We start from the raw sequence: 24,450 nt of genomic DNA on the forward strand, positions 1-24,450 counted from the left end.
GGGGACCCTACTCATGTAACTCAGTCTTGGTTTGGCGTTCCTGTATTTCATTTGTCATTGAACAGCTCAGTAATGCCAAGGACAGAGGAAAAGAGAAACGCATGTCCTCTCAGGCAGGGTCTTTGGAAACTGAAATTGGAGTCAGAAGGTAGCAGTTTTCTGCAGAAATTTTAAAATTCAGAGAGGCAGCCTCCAATCCAATGCTGAAGCTCAAGGACCACCTTTTCTTTTCTTTTCTTTTCTTTTCTTTTTGAGATGGAGTCTTGCTCTGTCACCCAGGCTGGAGGGCAGTGGCGCGATCTCAGCTCGCTGCAAGCTGCACTTCCTGGGTTCACGCTATTCTCCCGCCTCAGCCTCCCTAGTAGCTGGGACTACAGGCACCCGCCACCATGCCCAGCTAATTTTGTTTTTGTGTTTTTAGTAGAGATGGGGTTTCACCGTGTCAGCCAGGATGGTATCAATCTCCTGACCTCGTGATCTGCCTGCCTCAGCCTCCCAAAGTGCTGGGATTACAGGCATGAGCCACCGCGCCCAGCCGAGGGATCACCTTTTCTATCCCTGATCTTCAACTTCCTAGGACAAAAACATACATCAGCGGAAAGTGGTAGATGAATTAACATTACTCCTCAAAGAATGAAGGCCTGATGGGTAAGATGCCAATCTGACTATGTTCTGCTGCTTAAGGTCCTTCAATGGCTGCCCCATTACCTAGAGAACAAAGTCCAAGGGTATAGCATGAAATGAAGACCTCTATGACATGGTCCCTACCTCACCACAGCTACCAGTTCAAAGCTCCCAGTCTTATAATTTGGGCCTTGAAATTAGCAAGCTGTTTGTATGTTCCTCACCCAGACACCAGGACATGCTCTACCTCCATGCCTTTCTCACCCTGCCCCTCATCCTGGAGCACCTCTTTCCCCATGCTTCCATGCTCCCCTCTACTTGGCATCAAGCACCTCACCTTGGGATGCTCCCTGAACCCCAGGATGTATTAGGTCCTTCTCCTCAGCAGCCACATTGTAACTAAGAATGTCTCATGTTATGCATTAACCGCTATTTATTGCAATTATGTGTGTGTCTGCCTCTCCCCACTAATGTGAGTTCTTCTAAAGCAGGAACCATGTTTGACTCATATTTATATTTTAGCACAGCCCTTGGCATATTATAGGTTTGGGGGATATATTGTTTGCTATGCACTGAATGTTTGTGTTCTCCAAAGTTCATATGTTGAAATCCTAACCCACAATGTGACAGTTTTAGGAGGTGGGGCCTCCAGGAGGTGGTCATGAAGGTCATGAAGGTCCCTCATGAGTGGGATTGGTGCCCTTATAAAAGGGACCCTAAAGAACTCTTATCCTCTTTTTTTCCGTGTGAGAACACAATAAGAAAACAGCAGTTTGCAAACTAGAAGAGGGCCCTCACCAGAGCCTGATCAGGCTGGCATTCTGTTCTTGGACTTCCAGCCTCTAGAACAGTGAGAAATAAATTTCTGTTGTTTATAAGCCATTCAGCCTATGATACTTTTTAATAGCAGTCTGGACTTATACATTGTTCATTTAAACTCCACCAGATTTCAGAGCTCCATTCATTTATTTATTTATTCCAGACATACTTATTGAGTGCATTTTTTTAATGTCAAGGTCCATTCTAGGTGCTGGGGAAACATTTATAAGCAAATAAGACCTCTGTTCTCATGGAATTCACATTTTAATAAAGGAAAACATAGTGTTAAATAAATGGCCAAAGGCAAAAAACAAAGTAATCATTGAGGGCAGGCAGGATGAGTTATCCCTATTTTTGCATTACGAGAGAATTTATGTAGGGCAAACCTCAGAATAATGGGTTTTTTTTCCTAACAATGACTTGCTAATATGAGAAATATAGAGATTCCATGTGCTAATGGATATTCACTTACACTTATATTTCTATTTATAAACTATTTTATACAATGCAATATATAATCCTTAACAATTATTATAAGCAAAAACATTGTATTTTGTAATGCTGTATGGTTTCACTTTTATGTACATCATTTCATTTTTTTTCTTAAGAATGCAAAAGAAGTTTTATTATCTCCTTGTTATGGGTTAGAAAACTGAGACTGGAGTAAGATCAGTGACCTTATTATATAGCCAGTGATAAAGCTAACATTCCTAAGCAGATTTTCTGATTTGAAGCCCAGTATTCTTTTCATTATACTTTGATGCCTCCCTCACAGCCTTTTCTATCCCATTTTTCATAGAGGAACTTCCAATCATTCCTCTTAGCCTTGCTGAGGCTTTCAATATAATCTTTTTCTCATATCTGATAGCTCAGGAGGAGGGAGAGAAGATTCTTGAAAGATTCACCCACTGCCATGTCAAGATGTTCTTTGATCATCCCAGGTAAGTCAAGTGGTCAATAGTACCTAAGAGCATTCATTTAGGAAAGGTATTTATTAATGTACAATCATGTGATTTCACTCAGCAAATATTGACTGAGAGCCACCAAGTGCCAAGAACCATTCTAGGAGCTGGGGACACAATAAGAACAAACATGAGACAGACACACTAAAACATGAAAAGGAACAAGATGCTGACTTCGTGATATTTAAGTGGACACAAATCTTATATTGATAACCAACGTGTGCAGAGAACTATCATAGTTTGATGACAATGTGGATGCTTTGTTGTGGCTTTCACATGGGTATGAGGTTAGGAAGTACGCACATGAGTAATATCCAGTCCCTTTGGCACAATCATGGAGCCAGAACTTAGTTTTTAGGTGTGAAGTAATTACAGTCCCAACAACAAAACCTGTTTTGTGCCACACAAAGCAATATTGATGATCTGGAGCAGAAATTGCATAGGCCCTTCGCCATGTCCCTAATTTGAAGAAAATTACACATAAAATCACTTAGTTTCATTTAGGACAACTTAAAGCCACAAATGGCGAGAGAAGATTTTTTTAAGGCAGCAAGAGGAAAATGAAGGGGAAGAAGGGAGTGTGAAATAATTAGAGACTGTTCTATGGTTTCAGTGGGTGAGTGGGGTTTATCAGGTAGTTGAATCTTAACATATCTGGAAGCCTTTGATGTTAACTGATTTATCAAAAACAAATACCAAGAACAAGAGAAGTAGCTCCATAGACCTGCCCACAGAAAAGTGAAGTGTAATTATTAAACGCAAAGAAATAACATATTAGCACTACGTTAGACTCAAAGTGATCTGTTCAAGGTACTCAGACAAATAACAAGCCTTCCGAGTGCCTTAGAAAGACTATCACGCTGTACAGGGAAAACAGATGGGGCAGGAGTTTATCAAGTTCTAGCTTTGCCTATCATTTCCGTTAGTGTTTCGAACTTTCCTTTTTCTAACTTGGTCTGAATTTAAATGCATATTTGTGCTGCAAGCTAAGATAAGGATATATTGTTATCACTGATTATAGTTATTTCTATTATCGACACTGTTTTTCAGAACTGCCTTTAACTTTTAAGCTATTCAGTAATACTTCTGACAGACTTTTGAAGCTTTCTGTTCTCTGGACAGCAAAAATATGTGTGTGTGTGTGTGTGTGTGTGTGTGTGTGGTGTGTCTGTCTGTCTGTGTTTGCGTGTGTCTGCGTATGTGTGTGTGTGTGTATTTTATTTTCTTTAGTTTCCACATGGATAAAGTCATCAGAGACATCTTTGTGTTTTTATGAGACTTATTTCAAAATGTTCCTTCCTGATTAATAGATAGAAGATTCGTGGTTGGGAAATTGTTCCTTTGTCTCTAAGTATATAATAGAGAGGTAGCTCAATACAATTGTGTATAGGAGAAAATTAATCCTAAAGGCCAGACCTAAATCCTGTCCTGGAGAAACTTCATGCTCAGGACCATTGCACTACAAAACTGAATGAGCACTCCACAGCAACCAATGCCTCATTCATTCCTGAGCCGTGTCCTTGGTAACAAGAATGTTGCAGTCTTTTTCTGATGAGAATGCAGTTCCAATGTAGTGTGATTTCACAATGTTTAAGAGTCTTTCAGGGTTCATTAGACAGTGCATAGTCTATACCTTTATTCTATCCAAATAGGAGTAAATCCCAGGGAGGAAGGGCTCTATGCCTACCATAATTCCATCAGAAATGACGATGAAATCTCTGAAGCCAGCAGAAGCCTAGGTAACATCCTGCAGAGAGATAATAGCACTCTTTGGGTGCTCCTCTTATTTCATTCTACAGGCTGAGAACAATACAAAGCTATAATTGGATTTTCCCTCCTTTATTGTCTCTCTTTTCTACCCCTTCCTCTCAATTTGTACATGATTTTCTACAACAAGGCCTGCCTCAAATGTCACTCTTTCTCTAAAACTGACTTCCACCTAAAATTTATGTTTCCTCTATTCAATTACAGCATTTAGTCTATGGTACTGAACACTTGCTCTCCTATGCTATACTTATTCACTCACTGATCTCATCTCCCTTCCTACAAGACAAAGCCTTGGAGCATGCAGATCATGGCTTAAAAAGAGCCACCAAGTTTAGTTACGGCACAAGAAAAGGTACCCAATGATTATTAGATAAATGGACAAACAAATTCTTATTATGCATCTACTATGTGCCATGCCTAACAGACACAATTTCTGCCTGGACAAGGCTCACAGGGCAGTGGCATGAATGAACGCATGGACAGTGCCATCTCATATACAAATGATGCTCAATAAATTTCAAATAACCGTAATGAGAATAAAACATATGCCCTGAGAGGAGACTCATAAGATGTCACAAGGGATTGTTATCTACAAGAAGGAACACTGTTTGCTTCTCAAGAAACGTCCCGAGGGAGATGGTATAGATAACTTACGCAATCGAGCTTAGCTTAAACAAAATGTGCAGTGCACTACTTTGATGCCACAGTGTTCTGAAAGAGCTCTACCAAATTAAATCTGATTCTTTTTGCCTCAACAATTGACCTTAGAGGTTGCACTTACACTTGGCTGAAGCTCTTTTTGCTCTCAGACAGAGGTCTCAACACATCAGCTACAATGGTAATAAATGAGTAATGGCAAAGTCCCACTGTTTTTTCACAGCTACTAGCTCTCAGAGAAGAAGAAGAAGAAAAGGAAAAACCAGTCTTCTGAGCCTTAATGTTACATTATAAGAATTTTCTTTCATCTCAAATAATGAGACCCTTGGGAACACCAGGCTGAGTGAAGGTAAAATAATACATATGTTATATTTTAGACAGGGCACACAACAATAAATTGAGCTACTTTTAGCTAGAGCTTTCCTATTTGCCAGGTCAAACTCACAAAAATCAAACTTTACACTCATCTAGTTCCTTGTGATTTCAATGGCCTTTCACCTGTGTGATTGCATTTAATTTATAAGCACAGCCATCTGTGGGATAAGAGCCTCAATTTGTTAGATGAGGAAAGAGAACCACAGGGTATTTGATATGGTTGGCTGTGTCCCCACCCAAATTTCACCTTGAATTGTAGCTCCCACAATTTCCATCTGTTGTGGGAGGGAGCCAGTGGGAGGAAGCCAGTGGGAGGTAATTGAATCATGGGGTCGGGTCTTTCCCATGCTGTTCTCATGATAGTGAATAAGTCTCATAAGATCTGATGGCTTCATAAAGAGGAGTTTCTCTGCACAAGTTTTTCTTCCCTGCCACCATGCAAGATGTGACTTGCTCCTCCTTGCTTTCTGCCATGATTGTGAGGTTTCCCCAGATATGTGGAACTGGGAATCAGTTAAATCTCTTTTCTTAATAAATTACCCAGTCTTGGTTATGTCTTTATCAGCAGCGTGAAAACGGACTAACACAGTACTAAATTGACAAACCCAAGGTCATGCAACCAGCTTAAGCGGGAATGAAAATGTAGGATACCTACTTTCAATTCCAAGGTCGTTTGTGCTGCAATCTATCACTTCATAGATTTGTGGACAGATCCAGTCATTGATTTAGACATGTCATTTGTTTATAAATGAAACAATCACATGGTGCATTAAATAGAGTTGGGTGAACTTTACCTCTTTAAGGCAGCCCATGAAGTTGTTGCTGACAGGGGAGCCAGGCAAGTCAGCAGTACTTGGGCTTCCTCCCACGTAGAAGAAGTCGTCCGAGCCCAGCATGGTATAGTCCTCTTGAGTGTAGCCCGTCGTGGTAAGAATGCCATCCACAGAGATTGTCACCTGGTGGAGGGACATAGGGACAAAAAAAATCCCAACAATGACCTTACAATCCTAACATAAGCCAGTGGCTTCCCCTACTTGTGGCATCACTTTCATTAAGATTTTCATGAGGTATACTTTCTAATTTGATTTGATTTTGGTATGTGCAGCCAAGTTCCATTTTCTGGTCTGCCTCCCTGGGTCTCAAGCCTTCAGTATTTCCCTGCAGACTCATGGAAGACTTTGTTAGAATTTCCAAGCCGGGCACCTTGTTCTACCCATTGCAATCTTTATACAGTCAGGCTAGAAAATGGAACCATCCTCAGACGATATCACTTGTCTCAGTTCATTGCTAAAATGATTGCTTATTTGTTACATGATTGTTATTCATGGTGGTAGTGAAAAACAGCAAAGAAGACATTTGATGATGAAGTTTGTTAGGGGTTGGTCTTTGGTTGTTGATGGTTTTATTTTTCCTTTTTTCTTTTCTTTTCTTTTTTCTTTTCTTTTATCTTTATTGTTATTAATATATTTATTTTGGCTCACATCACGCTGACAAACATGCATTCAGGGCGGGAAGGAGAAGGGTCTTGATTCTGATATGGTCATGGATGATACATGCCATGGACTGCCCCAGGACACCAACCCCTACCCTCCCTTGGCTCCCATCACCACCTCCAAGGGAAGAAATGACCCAAACCAAAAAGGCAACTCTAACAACAACAACAAAAGGAATGATGAGGAATAATAACCAAAACAATAAAAATAATAATGCCCACAGAAAAGAAATAGCACCCTTTTACCCAACATCCATGAAAGGAGCAGAGGGCAGAGAGAAATGATGGGGCCTCAAAGCATGCACACACCATACACCGATACACCCGTGCAGAAATCATCTGGAACCAAGAGAGAAGGCGGAAGAAAAACAAAACTGGGAAAGGGTGGGGAGAAATTAGGGAAAGAATAAAAATCCACTTCACACTTACATGCATTGAACAAACTGAAGAACAAGATGAAAGTGAAAAAAAAAGCATTCAAAACTAAAAGGTAGTCTTTTCTCTGCCTGCCACCTCCCTTACTAAATAAAAGAAAAGAAAAGAAAAGAAAAAGTCCAAACCCAACCCCAGAATATATGAAAGATGAAAGGAGAATGAAGAGTGGGGAAAAATAAAAGAGAAGAAAGTGAAATTGGGTTGATGGTTGGTAAGTTGTTAGTAATGAGGAGGAAAATGAGGAAACAAATTCTGATGTAGGTAGGAAAATTCACGAGACAGGAACATGCCATGCAGAGTTTGTATGGAGAACAAAACTCGTGGATATCCTTTTGGCCACGGTAGGGGAGTAAGGTAAAAGAAGGGTAAGAAAGAGTCTAGGAAGTTGAGTACTTTCCTCCCCAGATCACCTGTGGCAGCCGTGGCCACATAAAAGGGAAAGAGAAAAGGGACTAAGGAGTGGGAAAGGAGGAAAAAAAGAAAAGAGGAAGAGTAAGAGGGAGAGGAAGGCACAGAAAGCAGAAAGTTCTCACTATAAATCTCTGTTGTCTCTAGTATGTAACTTGGAAGTTGTAAAATAAGAAAACAAAACAAAACAAATTTAGCCAAATGGAGATACTTTAAAAAAAAAAAAAAAAGAAAGAAAAGCATTTTTGGGGGGGAAAAAACTGAAAACTAGAGAAAAGAAAACCTTCCCCACAAAATTCAACCAAATATCATTTTTAGGACAAGTGCATCCCCTTCCATTTTTTTTTTTTTTTAAGGAAAAGAAAGGCTTGCATTTAATTGAACAAAAATCTTAAAAGAAGAAATGAGTCTAAAGAGGATAAAAGGGGGGGTTGGAGAGGAAAACGGGGGCAACACACGGCAAACCCAAAAAAAGAGACAATAAGAATGATATCTACCAGACAATGTAGTTTGTTTACCATAGCGTGTCCGATGCCTGAGTGCTTTGCGGAAAAGGGGGAAGAAAGGAAATTAAAAATTGTGAACAGAACGATTGTTAATTAAAAAAACTAAAAACAAAGATGAGTCGTTAGGGTGTTAGTACATTAGTCGGTTAGTAAAATGACACATTGCATGAATGATCTTGTGTTAGTTTCTCAAAAAAAAGGCACCCGACACAGAAAAAGAGAGTGGGGGGAAGACAATGAGACCAGGACTCTATGGAAAACCATGCCACCTGGGGCACAGCCAGAAAAGGAGCTGCAGTCTACATGCCATTGCAGCTCCCTGCTTCTTCCAAACCTCTCTCAGACCAGACCTCACCCGCTACAATTAGCACCATACTTACTTCCCAAGGACTCTTCTGAATGGACACCACCCACTCCCTTCCCACCCTCTAACACAAACCCATTCCACCTCTTGCGAAAGGAAAGACCCCCAACAGGTACCATTCCACATGTAGATAAATAGATACAAAGAACTGAAATACAAATATTTTGGGGTTTATTTTTTTCACATCTGACTATGACTACAAGGTAGATAAATGATCATGACTTCCTCCCAAAAAGGAAAAAACTTAAAACATTTACAGATCAAACCTAGCACAGAAAGTCTGCCTTATGTAGTGTACTCTAGGTTTCCATGGATAATTAAACATCTACAACCTACTTGATTTTTGTGGATATGTGCAACCAGAGAGGAACATTTTTCTTTCAGTTTAGAATTAATAGAATGCATCAAAAAAGTTAGAATCTTCTTTATTACTCAATGAGGTCATCAATTTGTTTACTTTGCCAGAATGTTTTGGAATCTCTTTCCCCCAATTCCTCTTGAACAATGCTTTTCAAGCTTTTATGTAATTTATTGTATGGATAGGAGGGAAGACTGGCAGGTTAAACATGATTAGAAAAGCCCTCTGGAAGACTGGAAGACTGGTAACCTCAGTTTTGTGTTTGTGGTTTAACAAAAGTTAACACGTAGAGGTAAAGCCATGAAAGTTATAGCCATGACCTTGGAGTTAGGCAAGGTCAAGGACCAATTACCACCCACTACCACATACAAACACACGAATTCCTCACTACCTTGGTCCCTAATCCCAGTTATAGTTTGCAACAGATACAGGTAGTCCACATTCCTTCCTTTAATTGTAAGCCATAATAAAATACCTGGCCTTGGTCCTGACCTGGCTTAAAGGCAAAACCATGAATAGATGATCATGAAGGAAGAAATTAGGAGAGTTCTGCTCCATTTGGTAGTAAGTACTCCAGCAAACCCCACGTAAACTTTACTCAGATGAATTTTTGCCATAAAAGCCATTCAATCTTACCAAAAATATGAATGAATAAGGCTGCTATAAGTTTGTTGTCAAATATTTATGGAGCTATTTATAGTTTAATTGAAATAGACAGGAATGTCCCACCATTCAAATGTATCCTAGGGAACTCAAACAGATGTTATAAATATTATTTTAATGGGCAAAATAATAATCTTACATTATTCACATTAAAATAATTGAATTTGCAAAATCAACTTTGCTTTTCAGAGATTTTCCTCTTTCAATAAATTGCATTTGGTTGCAAAATTTAGTCAGAATTTCAATGAGGTTCAATTTTAGGTTCACTTTCTCACAGAAGATTAATACTCCCTCTGCCAAGAAATACCCCCAATACTGTAGGGCCTCTGTACCCCTGTCTAGCACAGAGAATTGCACTTAGCTGCATCCTTGGCACCAGACAGATGCAGTCACCTTTGAAACAGAATGCTCAGCCTGTAGATCATGTGCACGTCACAGTACGTCTATACCCAGACCACAGATGAGCTCATAATCCTTCTGGAACATAAGGTGCTTTGCATATTTAGCCACCACACATGGCTGCGGAAGATTGTAATCACCATTTTGCAAATGGAGACTGTGGTGGAGAAAGGTCAAATGGCTTGCCCAAGGGCACAGAGCAGAGTTGGGCCTTAGAGCACGAGGGGCAGGGGCGGGAAAAACATCCAGGGTGGTTTTCCTCTAGCCGCTCTGATTAAAACAGCACAAACAATATTTGAATTACAGTTTGGTTTATCTTCTCTCCATTTAAAGGACTTAAGTGGGCCTGATGCTATTTTAGAAAAGTGTTTTTAGTAGAAACAAAAGTGAGCCTTTCACATGAGAATTGGAATCATTCCAGAATGGCAAGGAAGGGCGGTGGGAGAGAGTTAGAGAAACAAATTGGTGAGAACCATGACCTGATTGTGCTCTGAAGTACATGAAAAGTCTCTCCTCCACTGATTAATGCCTAAAGGGTGTTATTTTGTACCTGCCAATCAAAACTAGCAAAAGGTTGTATTTCACTTTCAGATCTAGTCTTTGCAGCTCACATGTAACAAGCCCTTATGTATCAGCAAATGGATATTTGATTTGGGTTCTCTTGACAGTTGAGACGTTCTCTCCTGGGTAAGTATGGATGGGGAATGATGAAAGAAGATATTAGCAATAGAGTTCTTTGGCCTTAGAGGAAAAACACAGAACAATATTCAAAAATATCAGATTCATGAATGTTGAGATGATTGGGGACTCTAAGTCTTATGTCATTTGGCATTTTTACCTGAGATAACTGTAAACAGTTATCTGTTTACAACAGGATGGCTTCCTTGACATACCTAAGTGTGGAAATGTGTTTCAAATGTGTGCCAGCCTATACCATTTGTTTAGCATTAGTAAGGAGTTACACTTTTATCAAACAGAAAACATAGGCAAACACCTATCATTTCTTATGCTTTCACATTGACATTAGAAGACATTAGATCAATCATATGGCAGAAGGAAATTTGGTAAGCACTTTTTGATAAGCACTTCAGAAAGTATAGTGTTTTCTGGTTAATAAAGCCTGGATACCATCCAACTGGGTTTAATGACAGATTAGCAAATAGGAAAACCAAGTAACAATGGCAAGCTGGAAAAGTCAGCCTCAGCACAGACTTTGATTTTTATAGGAAATGGTTTTCTTTCACTGACGTGGGCTGATGAGGTATTATTATTGTTATCATTATTATTAGTCATGAAATTGAAAACAACTTCACTTGGCTAAGGCTTTCTGAGAATGTTGTCACCTGACGGAGGTGCCTGCTTAGAATCGGCAAGCGATGGGACTTCCCAAGCACGGACAGAACCAGGAAGGGCTGCTCCAAAGTTGACTTTTTTATTTGGGTCCTTCCACTTTCCAGGCCTCCCAGTCAACTGAAGAGTCTCGGAGGGAGAGACAGGGGCAATAGAGTAGGACCGCCGCATCAAGGAACAGAGAAACAGAGGAATTCAGAAAGATCCCGGCTAATTAATTCCAAAGCTAGAGATTAACGTAAAAGAAAAAAAAAATAGTTGGGAAAGGGTAGTAAATTAAAAGAGAAAAAGGAAGACTTTTTCTGGAAGGAATTAAAATTATGGCATCGTGGCAATGGCTAACTTAATTAAAAAGAAAAACATATATTCAAAGAATGAGGAAAATCTACGAAACCAGAAACAAAATGCCGTCCCTAATTGAATTTAACAATAATACGATAAGATTCAAATGTAATTAAGAAAATGATAAAAGGAAAGCAGAATAAAAGGAATGAAAGTACTTACAACTTTTATTATCTATACAACTGAGTTTTTTTTTTTCTTAAATAACAAGCACAGAGGGAGAATTGAAGTATGCGGAGAAACATATTTTAATAATTTTCCATGTGAAATTGCGAAGACTGGGAGAAAGCTAGACTTTAACATCTCTATCCCTGAATCTCCACCCCCTCCACCTCACACCCGTCACCTGCTTCACAAACTTACTACCCAGCCACCTAGGATGAGCCTTCCAGGCATTCTCTCCCCTCAGCCATTACCTGCCGGAGGTTGCGTGTCACTTTGACATCATGCCAGGCGTTGTCATTGAATTTTCCATTCACTGGCTCCACAATGGCCTCAAAGGCCCCGGACCCCAAGTTAATGACCAAGGAGACCGCACCATCCTTCAGAGCCAGGTTGACATAGTCAGCCGACTTGCCCGTGTGCAGGATGAGGCCGTTACGCTGCCAGGTCTTAAAGGAGAGGGTGATTTCATCACTGCTGCTCTGGATCGGGTTCTGAGACAGGTCGTAGCACAGATACTCTGAGCCTCGGAAAGTGGCCACATTCTCCTCTCGAGCTATAGGAAAAGAAAAGAGGAAAGCAGTCAACACTTGTCTGGCAAGAGTCAGATCTATGCAAATACCAAAGAGAACACACTGCAGGGGTACTGCCCCTGTTCTTGTGCTAATACCAACACAGCACTCCCTTCCATTCTTCTGCAAGTCATATGTCGAAACACCCGGGAAACCAGCAACAGGGGTGACTGCACAGAAACGACGTGTCCACACGAGGGTAGAAGACAAACAAGATGGTGCAAAAGAGCTTGCTGCCTTTCCTTCACATTTTCTCAAAGAAAAACCTAAAGGGACGTTTCATGCAAAATGATCAAGTGAGGCTCAAGTTGCTTTTGCTTCAGGAATTGCTTTTAAATGCTTGTAGAAGAGCTGGTTTAGAATGGATAATTAACTGTTCTGACAAAGGACTCTTTAGCTTCAGGTAGCTTTTATTGACCAATAACTAAAAAATCAATTACCCTGAAAGATCTGGCTCTGATTTTCATCCATCAATAACTCAGCTAACTTTGGTTTCTATAGTACAGTCCCAAGCCCCATGGAACATGGCTGGGTTGTTAAGCAGGGGGTTAGACCTGAGCAGGTGATATAGCAGGTAAGGAGAAGGGAAGAGAATGAATTTGATATGTTTTGATAAGACAGCAATACCACTGTTAAACTCAAGACTCTCTGCTCTAGGGTATCCTGTTTTAGATGACCCTGGTTGGACTATCCTATGACCACAGAACTAGGGTTCCACGGGGCCAAGATCGCATTCTACTGGAGCCCATATTCTCTTTCAAGACAATATCTCATAGACTGGGACCCTGTCATTGCCCAGCCATAAAACCTTAAGCCTGTTTTTCAGGGCTTGTGCAGGCCTCTTCCCTGGATCCATCTTTCTTTTTCCTTCTTTTTCTTTTCTTTGTGAGTCTTGCTCTGTCACCAGGCTGGATTGCAGTGGTGTGATCTCACCTCACTGCAACATCCGCCTCCCGGGTTCAAGCGATTCTCCTGCCTCAGCCTCCCAAGTAGCTGGGACTACAGGCGTGCAACATCACGCCTGGCTAATTTTTGTATTTTTAGTATAGACAGGGTTTCACCATGTTGACCAGGATGGTCTCGATCTCTGGACCTTGTGACTTGCCCACCTTGGCCTCCCAAAGTGTTGGGATTATTGGCATGAGCCACCACGCCCAGCCCTGGATCCATCTTTCTAAAGGCAAACCATACATCTTGCAAGGTCTGAGGAGCAGCCATGGGGGACTACTTGCAGAAATGTGGATAGGGCTTGTCCATTAGGCTGGGGCATGATATAGGACAAAGCCAAAGGTGGAAAGAGAAGGGAGCAGACCATAGGCTGAGGACTAGGGGTTGGCTGGTTCCCCCTGTGCTGCTATTTCCCAATGCAGAACTCCAAGGAATCCAAAAATTCTAAATTTGAACCTGGCTTTCCAAGTAGTTATAAAGGTATATTTGTCAAGGTAAGAGGATGAAATATATTTTCTTTAATTATTTGTTTTTTCAATTTATAATTTTGACACACAGTGTTATGAAATTCCATTTGTCTTCTTGCCAGATAGCCTTACTTAGAATGGTCTAACTCATACCAGAGTTGGTCAAAAGCTATCAAACGCACCTCATTACCAAAAGAAAATGGCAACAATAGTTGAGATATACAGTTTCCCTCTAAAGATTGGAGGCTACAAAATAAGGTTGAAAGAATTCTATTTTCCCTGCCGGAACTACAATCCAGGCTTATTAACCAAAGCCAAGTCCGCTTCAGCTCAGATCTGTATCAACCATCACAGCCCCAGGTAAACTTCTTAGGCAAAATAAATATTTTCTCATCATAAAGTAAGAGCTGTAAAAAGGAGACACTTTTATAATGTGAAGAGACTACTAGCCACTACATATTGTTAAATTAATCTTAGCATTATGAGATCATTAAAACATCAACCTCAGCTTCATACTCCAGGGAATTAAAGAAGAGATCAAATTTCTCTTGTGTGTTTCAGGGCAGCCCAGTCATATGTGTCTACCTGCATATGTCTGCTTGCACACACACTGGTATAAGCAAAAGAGACCTGTTCACCTATAAATGCTCACAGGGTAGCTTGCACATGTATAAGTAGTGAGCACATAACGTATGCTGGATTTTAGCAGAAATAGCCCCCCCCCAAAATAATAAAGCAGAGATTCAACACTGTCTGCATGTTTGAAGTAGATCTATCCAATCCCCTAGTGTTCTGTCTATTGTCATGATCTCTCCCCTCATTTCTGAAGAAACATCTTTGTTAAAATGCAATTGGATAAGCCCCTGTTCAGGAGACCTGGAGGTGACCCTGATCTAGAGTAGAAGGTGACAAATCAAACGGCGTTATCACAACTAAGCTCTTTTTCTACAGACAGGGATGTCCACAGAGCCAACTACTGTGCACGTCCTTGGCACCACAAGTGGTATATTAATGGGTGTCTTCTATAAACATTTAAGTTATACCTTGTGTGCCCACTGAACTGAGATAAATGAGCAAGGAAAGTAGTGCCTATAAAGAGAAGCTTAAATTAATCATCCAGTACCCTTCAAAGGGGAAAAGTTTGACACAGAACAGCAAGGCACCAGATATTATTTAATGTGCTACATGGTGCTTAATATTTTTTATATAATTAGAGCAAGGAGTCTGTCAAAATAATAAATTTTAGAGCTATAAGGGACTTTAGAGATGGCCTGATTTAATGTCCTTATTTTATTATGGAAGAAATTGATGACTAGAAATAAGTGAGTTGCCCAAGACAACACAGTTAGTTTGTGGTACTCTGGGCTTGGGGCATGTCTGGGCTTTTCTTAGTCTAAACATTCATTATCTTCCCTTTGCCCATCACTCTGGACATTCCAGATGCTCCTACTTGTCTTGTCAAAGGCCACAAATGATTCCAAGGAACGGTACATTGACTGACAAACCATCCCAAACTTTGAATAAACTGAGCCAGAAACCAATTCCTCTCACCTTACATGAATCACTCATTCACCAAAAGAAATGTTTCCCTAGATCTGTATTTAAAGCAAAAACACTTCTTTTATGTGGGAGGCCATAGAGGGAAAAAATGGCATCAGTGTAGAGAAGAGAATATCACCATAAATAAATAAGAACTAAAACCAATGTGAGGAAGAAAAGGCCTATGCAAATCACATGCATATTTATGCTAATCTCCATGCAAATACACCGATGAAGATTTTATGTGGCGAAGTGCCTTCCTTTGCAAATATTTAACAGAAATTGCTGTAACCATTCACAACCTTCCCAATCTTTTCATCCAACGAAGAATTTTCTCAGTTTACCTCTTCCCTGAGTCAGAGGAGGCTACCAAGATCAGCATTACCCTGTCGGGATATCTCCTCCACTGGTCAACGAACAATAGACAACTGACATATTCTCTCTAAGTCGTATCCTACATAAGCAAATTTATATCATTTTCAAGTGATAGAATAATTTTCCCCTACACGTTATGTTGTAAGAGGCACTAGAAATGCATAACCCAGCCTTTTTTCTTGAGATGGAGTCTCTCTCTGTCACCCAGGCTGGAGTGCAGTGGCGCGATCTCAGCTCACTGCAACCTTCGCCTCCCAATAACCCAGTCTCTAAAAGAGCATATCAAGGGCTAAAAAGGAGAAGGAGAAAAAAATGAGGACCTTGAAGAAATCACTGTTTTGTACACTTGCACAACTGACATGATTTTTCTTGTAAGACCCCCAGTCTATCTTAATTTCCTTCTAGTAGCTGAGACTCAACCACTCTCTTATCACCTTGAAAATCACACTAAGTTGACAGTAAGGGTAACTAAAACGGGCAAAACCAAATAGTGACAAACATGCATTTCTAACCTTATTCAATCCTTTGAATCCTCCATTAGAAAAAACAAAATAGCACCCAAAATCTGTTTATACTTGGTGTTTATACTGAGAAGGAGGTTGAAGAGACAATGCAGTCACCTTGTATATATTCAAGCTAAACAGGTGGAGAAAATGAATGCAGGGGATTATGTAACACAGTACACAACAGCTTAGCATAAAACTACAGCTTGGCAAGAGAGGAGGCACTGACATAGCTAATGGACTGTTTAGCTCCATTTAAATTATATTATCCCAAAGTTTACAATCAATTGCATAAGTGTAAAAATGAAAAGTGTTATTCTCACTGCATGAAAAGCAGAGCTCAATTCTGTATGACAACAAATCATTTATCCATTATTCGTAAGCGTCCAATTGATTAAACACTAGATGCAATCTAGATATGTATAATTCAAGATTTTAAATCAGTTTGTTTAAGATATATAAAGTACTGATCTTTCAAATGGCTGGATAATTCAATACTGATATATACTTAGTATTAATAAGCATTTACTTAATTCTGTTCTTCACTCCTTTCCCCCAAAAGACACCCAACTTATAATTTATATATTATTATCACTCTATTTCTCTGAGAAATTCCAAAGCAGATTAAAATAGTGTTATATTTTATTACTATGCAATCTAAGAAGTGTGGGGAAAATGCATATAACTGTTTAATTAGGCCTGCCATTCCTATGGCTTGGTGTCTTAAAAACCCAAACTGGGCTTTGAGGGCAAAAAAATTGAACTTCTATAAGTTACAGGGAACCACTGCATAATTTTACTGAGAAGGATAGAAGGATTCAATCTGTATTTTTAAGAGATTGCATAATCTTTTAGCAATACATTTGAACTACTTTTTCAGGGGTTGCCTGGAACTGGTTCAGCCTAGATGTTGATATAGTTCCTGGATATAGTGAGGTTTGCACTTCACTGGGCAAGAATGTAAGCAGAAGTTCCTTGCAGAACAACCTCAGAGAGGCAGAGACACCAGCAAGCCAGAGAACACAGGAGGAAACCAAAGTGTGGATACTTAAGATCCAAGTGCAATCACTGGAAAGCCAAAGACCAAAGGCAAAATTTGACAGAAAAAGACAAAGAATTAGTCAAGAAAGGACTGAAAATGAAAACACGTCAGGCATTGATAAAGAAGGATTCTAAGACCATTTGCAAGCAGGCATTTACACGTATCTAGATGTGTCGTGGATTTCCAAATGCTTTCTTAATTATTATTGGTATTCTCTCAATGCTCTGTGAGGTCATTTTGCTATGATTACACCAATGTGAGGAAATAGAGACACACAGAGTTTACAGGGGCCATCCAAGGTACTACAGAGTGCCATTTCCAAAACTGTAATGCCATGATTTTCATTCCATTGCTTTTGCTACTACACCATACCACTACTTTGCCAGAAACTCAGATTCCCAAAGCAGATGCCTAGCACCCTGTATCTGATATTCTGCAGCTGCATGAAGTTAAATCTGTTGAAAGGTAAAACTAGTGACAATGGTAGGCAAGAGCCCTGGTAGGCAGCAGGAAACCAAGCAGGCAAGTAGGGGAGTACATTGACTTTCCTTCCAAATTCTCAGCACCAAACTGAAAAGAAAAAGCCAATCTGAGAAGATAACACTCTTTACTTCCAACAGAGAGCCTTAGAAATGGAATTTTTAGATACTTAGAAGAGCCTGTTAAAATGCTGACCCCTCTGAAGTGGCTGTAGTCAGTGGTCCTGTGAAGAACACCTGCTGAGCTCCAGAAAAGGAGTGGGAGCCAGCTTCCTGACGATGAGCCTCAGAGACACAGCAAAATTGTTCTCACTGTAGCATGCAGCCTTTGTCCTTCAAACTGGCCTCAAACAGCAGCACAGCGCAGTACTTTAGCCTGTATTCATGCAAAGATAACCTGGCTGCCCATCCTGGCCTGGCCCACCTGGAAACTAATGAGGCACAAAAACACATGGACTACTATTGCCTTGCCTGCTAGGCAAAGAGATGGCCTGTGGTCTTGTGGCCATCCTGTGAACTCATTTGCTCTCCGTGAAGACAAACCCAGCAGGGGCTATATTGTGCCTTCTCCACCAGTGCAACTGCAATCAGAGGTTGAAGGTTCTCAAGTCATGAACTCACAGATCATCCAATTCTGGCCAGTGCTTTCCAGGCAAAGAAGCCTCAGCAATGACAAAAGAAGTAATGGGTCCAAGGCAAAAGGGTACACAACTGCAGAAATAAATGTCTAGGGAATAAGTCCACGATTGCACAATTCTACTCATTCCTGGGGGATGGAGGGGCTGCATATACCCTCATTGCTGAAAGGTATCTTGAGCTAAAACAGCAATTTGAGTATTTTTGCTGGCATATATATACACATATATATATATGGCAAGTATGAGTTCATTCCTCTACAAGTCTGTTTCCTTACTATCCAACCTGCTAAGAATCCAATACACTGAACAGGAACACCTACCTCTAAGAGCCTCTTAGGAAGCTGTGAGCAGACATCCAAGTTATCTGCTGAGCTGTGAGATGATCATATTTGCAAAAATGAGGGGAAAGTAGAAATCCTTTTAGTGCAGTGAATTCTATTGTACACTTAATGACATTTCCTGCTAGAATTTAGGGAGGAACAGAATGATTGTGTTAAAAGGCAAAAGATTGCACAAGTGAACTGCACTCTTGGTTCTCCCTGTCTCATTTCCCTTACAATGTATTTTAGGGCCAAAGAAAGCATTAAGAGAGATCAAACTGCAGAGCCATCCCCCAAGGACAAACAACAAAATCCTTTACCTGCCACATCCCATCACACAGGTATTTTAAAAGCAGAGTGTACCAGCAGACAGGAAATTGTGTTGCCCTGAGCAATCCTGCACTACAAAAGAAAACACACAGGAAATCTGACCTCCTGAGGCCATTTCCAACCCTTATCCTCAGACTCTCTGTAGGAAAGACGCAGCAGAGAAATAAATGGACTTTTCCACACTGCCTGGGTCACTCACTAGCCTGCAGATGCTTCTTGAAAGTGATGAGAAGGAAAATAGTAAATCAACTTGTCAGTTGAAAAATAAACAGCCAGCATCCTGGTGAGGGAAGCTGCCTCTGTCCACAGAAGAATGGCCTGGAAAACCACGCTTCACTGAAATCACTAGAAAGCTAATGGTATCCTAAAGACTGAATTGCTGTCAACTGCATTACAATAAAAGTTACATTTTTGTTTATTCACTTAAGAAGTAAAGATTCACAGGTGCCTACTATGCACCAGGTAATGTGTTCAGTGCTGAATGCACTTAAGTCACATGGCAACCTTGTAAGTATAAATCATTAGGTGACATTTTACAGACAAAAAAGAATTGTAAAGCTGAAAAATTTTGAATGCCTGCTATGTGCCAGGCCCTGACAACAGATTCATGTTAACAGGGCACTCTGCCTGACTGAACAGTGGATTTACGGTATGAACTGTAATGATAAAAGCTTTGAATCAGACAGACGCGGGTTTGACACCCAGCTCTGAAACTTACCTAAATCTATGGAACTTTAGCTTATTACTTGACTTCTCTAACCCTTCTTTCTCTAATTTACAAAATGGGAATAACCATAGTACATATTTCATAGAGTTGCTGTGAGGCAGGAATACAATAAAGTTCTAGGCCCAGTTCCCAGCCATAGAAGTGTTAGCTATCATTGTTGTTGTTGAGAAGGCATGCACAAGCAAATAATTACCAGTGTAGTTAAGTGTTTGGTAGGTGATACAGGCACACAGAAGAGGGAATAACTGAACCTGGGCATAAGAGAAGGTTCCATACAGGAGGTCATACTTAAAATGTGTCTTGAGTTATGAATAGGAGTTTACCTACAAAGGGAGGAATGAAATGCTAATTAGAAGAAACGGCATATCCATTGGTGTGGTCATTAGAAGAGCATAGAGTATTTAGGAGAAGGTGAAAAGTGCAAGGTGGCTAGAGCAATGGACACGTGTATAGGTTCAAGATGCAGACTGGGGCCTTCTCTACAACATTCTTGAGCACTGGGGATGGGGAATTAGCAGGGAAGAAATTCAGCTAATGAGTGGCAGAATTATACTTGTACTGTACCAGGGGTCCAGTTTGTGGACAAATGACTAGAGATGTGAAGAGGGAGCCAGGAGACATTTCTAAGATAGGATGGATATTGCTAAAAAATAAAAATAAATTAAAAAAAAAAACAAAACATAAGCCAATTGTTTGCCAGTTGTACTGCACACAATTGTACTGCCTGTCGTCCCACTTATAATAATTTATGTAATATAGCGATCCAGGAGACATTTCTAAGATAGGATGGATATTGCTAAAAAAATTAAAAATGAAAAAATAAATACACAACCTGAGCCAATGGTACTGCACACCTGTGTTCCCACTTACAATCATTTTATGTAATGTACTGTACATTTTACTTTCCCTCAACCACCAGATCCATATAAACAAAACTGTAATTATGCTTCTTTCAGTATTCGTTTCTCATTTTAATTCTGGGTCAGTCAATCAAACAAGCATTGAACACAAATAGTGCAGTCCATCTTACAGAGGGAATCCATGTCCCTGCCCCCATGACTCCATGTGAACATCTCCTCCCCATTCCCCAGAAGAGAATAATTTTGGAGTCACACTTTGACCATCTCTCCTTTATTCATTCTCCTGCAGTGATTCATCTGCTTGGTGCTGTAATAAGGGTCTGATACACTAGTTCTACATTTCCCAATTAGATAATCAGTATTCCCAGGTGACCTGCCTTTTATTCTACTTCTTTCTACAAGGCTTGTGAGATCTCCTTTAGGCGGTCCCAAGCAGTAATCCTTATCGCAGTAAACTCTGCCCTTATGGAAGAAGGCCTGCAGTTGTCTGGCTCTTCTACCTGTTGCTGAGTAGGTGAGTTTAATTCAAGGGAAAAATTATAAAGAAGCCCAATTTGACTGCAGTAAAAGCCACATCCTCTAACTCTACCAGCAATAGAACTGATATTTGGATCCTTGACACAATTATGATTTGACTCATGTCTTACACAATCAGTTCAGAAATCAAAGGGAAATGTTATGGTTGTCACCTCAGTGCTCAACAAATATTGAAATAGGCACCGAAATAAAGATATCAGGAGAAATTCAGGATATCAGACTGGTCCTTGGGTTGTTTTCACTATGACTGGAGGGATAACAGGCACGACTGGAGGGATAACAGGCACATCTGGAGCCACGTGAGTTCGATGACAAGAAAATATATCAATAATTGCAAAGCCAGCTCTAGCCCACAGTGTTTCCTAAAAATACATTTCTTGAAGTTACACAGAGCATACGAGTAATTAGGATGGTAGACAACTTAACCAGAATTGACTTCCAAAAAATAAGTTTCACATCGAATTTTAAAGGTTTTGAACAAAAAAAATTGTAGAATATACACAAACCCACAAACTTACATATCCTTTCACCCTTGGCCAAGACCAAAAAGAATCATCAAAAGTACTCAATAACTAAGGCTATTATACCAGAATAGCAAATGCCACGCTGTCACACTACATTCTGTGGACTTCATAAGGACAAAAATGTTAGGAAGGACACAGAGTTGGAAAGGAGAGGTCTGTGTCCCTAGCAACACTGTATATTTTTGTATAATTTTGATATGAACAAAATTAATAATAATGAAAAATATCCGCAATGAATCTAGAGCAGGAAGTAGAGCATCTGAAATGTTTTTTTATATATAGTAGCACACATACCAACCCTAATTGCTACCAAAATTAGATACTCACTATATTCACACATACATGTTTAGAAAATAATATAGAAGTTCATACAGATATTTAGATATTTCAAAGCAATAAGTATGAATTTTTTACCAGATGAACTTTACAATATTTATTTCTATCAAATATCTCTTTAGTCCAAGATGAAAACAAGAATTCTCTGCAACAATTATCACCATAGTGTCAGAAGAAATCTTAGAAGATCATGTAATCTACCTCCTGCCTTAATAAATCTGCAATTAAATTATATTTTCAGTATAATCCCCACCTTTAAGTATCTAGAGAAAACAAGACAACTAGATATTATATGAACCTTCCTGATCCTAAAATAGGAAAGTGGGATCTAGAACTGGTACCAAGCTTTGCTTGGGTGATGAACAGGGAAGTATAAGGTGTTAAAGAATTTTACTTGACATGTCCTTCCTTCAGTCCAGAATATATGGAAAATAATGAATATAAATGGTGAGGGGTTGATAAAACTGACCTCCACTAACATATACACATACACACACATAGCTATACAGTGATCACTAATTAGTAGATACCACAGCTCTATTCATATGTAACAAGAATAAGAAATATGTATACAGAAAATCTCCCCATCAACTTCAGGTAGTGGTTACTTTGGAGGAGGAAGAGAATAAATGGAACCAGGGAGGTATTCGAACATGACTAAGTCTTTACAAAAAGATATAAAGCAAAAATGGCAAAACATTAAGATTTGTTCAATCTGAGTGATGGGTAAAGTAACATATGTAATATCCTCTACTATAGGTTCTATATGTTTTATGTTTGAAATACTTCATCATTTTTTGAAAAGTTAAATCTCTGCTGCCAATAAAACATCTAGCCACCCAAAAAATCTTGAATGATTCTTTGGTTATTTGATTTATGGGTGTCAACTTTTTAACCATACGCTGTGAGCTACAATTTTCCTTGCCTTTTCAAAATCTCCTGTTTACCCAAATTTGTTAAGTAAAGATCTGCGGAATTGAATTGAAATGAAGTTGAGTTGGTCACAGTGATTCTACAGTTGCCAATTCCTCCTCCTGCCCCATCGTTGCTTTCCCCGCTCTTTCTGGAGACCCACTGTTCAGTGCCTTGGCATCAGAGTTCAGTCTAGCTTCCTAAGGGCAACAGGAGGAAATGTTGCTGGAAGCTGAGGGATATGGAAGACATGTTAATCTGTTACCATGGGGGAGTTCCACGGCAGATACAGAGAGTCAAACAAGGCTGGAGTCTGGAATAAGTGACAGGTACATCTGCCACAAGCCTCCTAATGCTTTTCCTTTCCACAGCAGAATAAAATCATGCTAGCTCTTTAAGAAAATCACCCCTGAGAAGCCTAAATCTGTGCCCACCCTCTTAGCCTTCCCCTGCAGGGGGAGGGAGGGCAGCCCAGTTCCTCCTTTGTTAGCATGGTGGGCTCTAGCCTGCAAGTCTAGACAGAGTGGCTTGTTAAAAGAACCTGGAGTCAATGCCTGGACAAGATCAATAAGGCTTTTTATGACACAATGAAAATTTTCTGTTTTGTTAAATGTGATTAATTTATCATTTCTGCAGTACTCTTAAAGCTTTCAGTGCCAAGGACAAGAGCCCAAGTGATTAAAACCCTGTTCAGAGACACAGACTGGGGAAATCTGAGAATGTGGAGGTGCAAATTCTAGAAACCTAGGCTATGTCTTCTTTTATAGCTACATATGCACTTCCTTTTCCTCCCAAAGAGGTAAATATGGCAGTGAGGAGGAGGAAGCTGATACTGATAAAAATTAAAATTGCCCCATTCCAATGCTTTCAAGAAGGGACTGCTAATTCCCGGGGTCTGAAATAATTAAATGAAAGAATCTGAATGGAGAGGTGGAAGAGGATGGGATATGTGGAAAGGGAGGTTGGAGGGAGAGTTCTCCAAAATGGACGCAGACTTAAAAATCAGTGACCTGATTCAAGAAACCTAAATAAAGAAGAAAATCTTTAGTGATTGCATATTCATTATAGTACTGATATTGTACATAAAACTAGAAGAAAGTATTTATTTCATTTTTGTCATTTCTTCATCTCAGACTATTACCAGTCTTTTTAAGCATCAGAAGATTTTTTATTTTTGCTATAGCATACAAAGAACAGGAAATTAACATTTATTGAACCTGTATTATGATCCAATGAAACAAACACAATATACATAGCATTGGACAAGAATTAACCTGTTTTAGTGATTTAAAGTTACAAGAGTTCAAAACAACACAGAACAAATGAATTATTAACAGAGATAGCATATCTACATGCTCATATTTCATCTGAAATGAGAATTTTTTATTAGGATACTTGGTATATTTCTTATTTATCCCTCACAAAAGCCCTGTGAAATAAAGTTTTACTAGCCCATTTTTCAGATGATAAAACTAAGGCTCAGAAGGGACTAAATCCTCTACAATTTCTAGTTGGAAGCAGATCCAAAATACAAGCCAATGTTAACCTCCAAAGACTACATGCTTTCCACTAGATCATGCTGTTTCCTATTTAGGTTGGTGTATCCTTTGAAAAGCCCCCTGTCAATAATATGCCTGTGGGAGATGAGCTATTCATTT

General features: G+C 39.7%; 1 protein-coding gene across 1 annotated transcript in view; it reads right to left on the reverse strand.

Annotated features, from left to right (window-relative positions):
• Window positions 1–24,450, reverse strand: part of LOC105545380 (neurexin-3) — a 782,882-nt gene that overhangs the window by 345,859 nt on the left and 412,573 nt on the right. The window contains exons 6-8 of the mRNA XM_011988305.1: window positions 11,938–12,233; window positions 8,058–8,081; window positions 5,999–6,160 (exon numbers count right to left, since the gene is read on the reverse strand). Coding sequence (XP_011843695.1) covers window positions 5,999–6,160; window positions 8,058–8,081; window positions 11,938–12,233 — 482 coding nt within the window. The remainder of the gene's footprint in view (window positions 1–5,998; window positions 6,161–8,057; window positions 8,082–11,937; window positions 12,234–24,450) is intronic.

The sequence above is a fragment of the Mandrillus leucophaeus genome, unplaced genomic scaffold (genome assembly GCF_000951045.1).
Source record: "Mandrillus leucophaeus isolate KB7577 unplaced genomic scaffold, Mleu.le_1.0 Scaffold326, whole genome shotgun sequence".
Lineage (NCBI taxonomy): Eukaryota > Metazoa > Chordata > Mammalia > Primates > Cercopithecidae > Mandrillus > Mandrillus leucophaeus.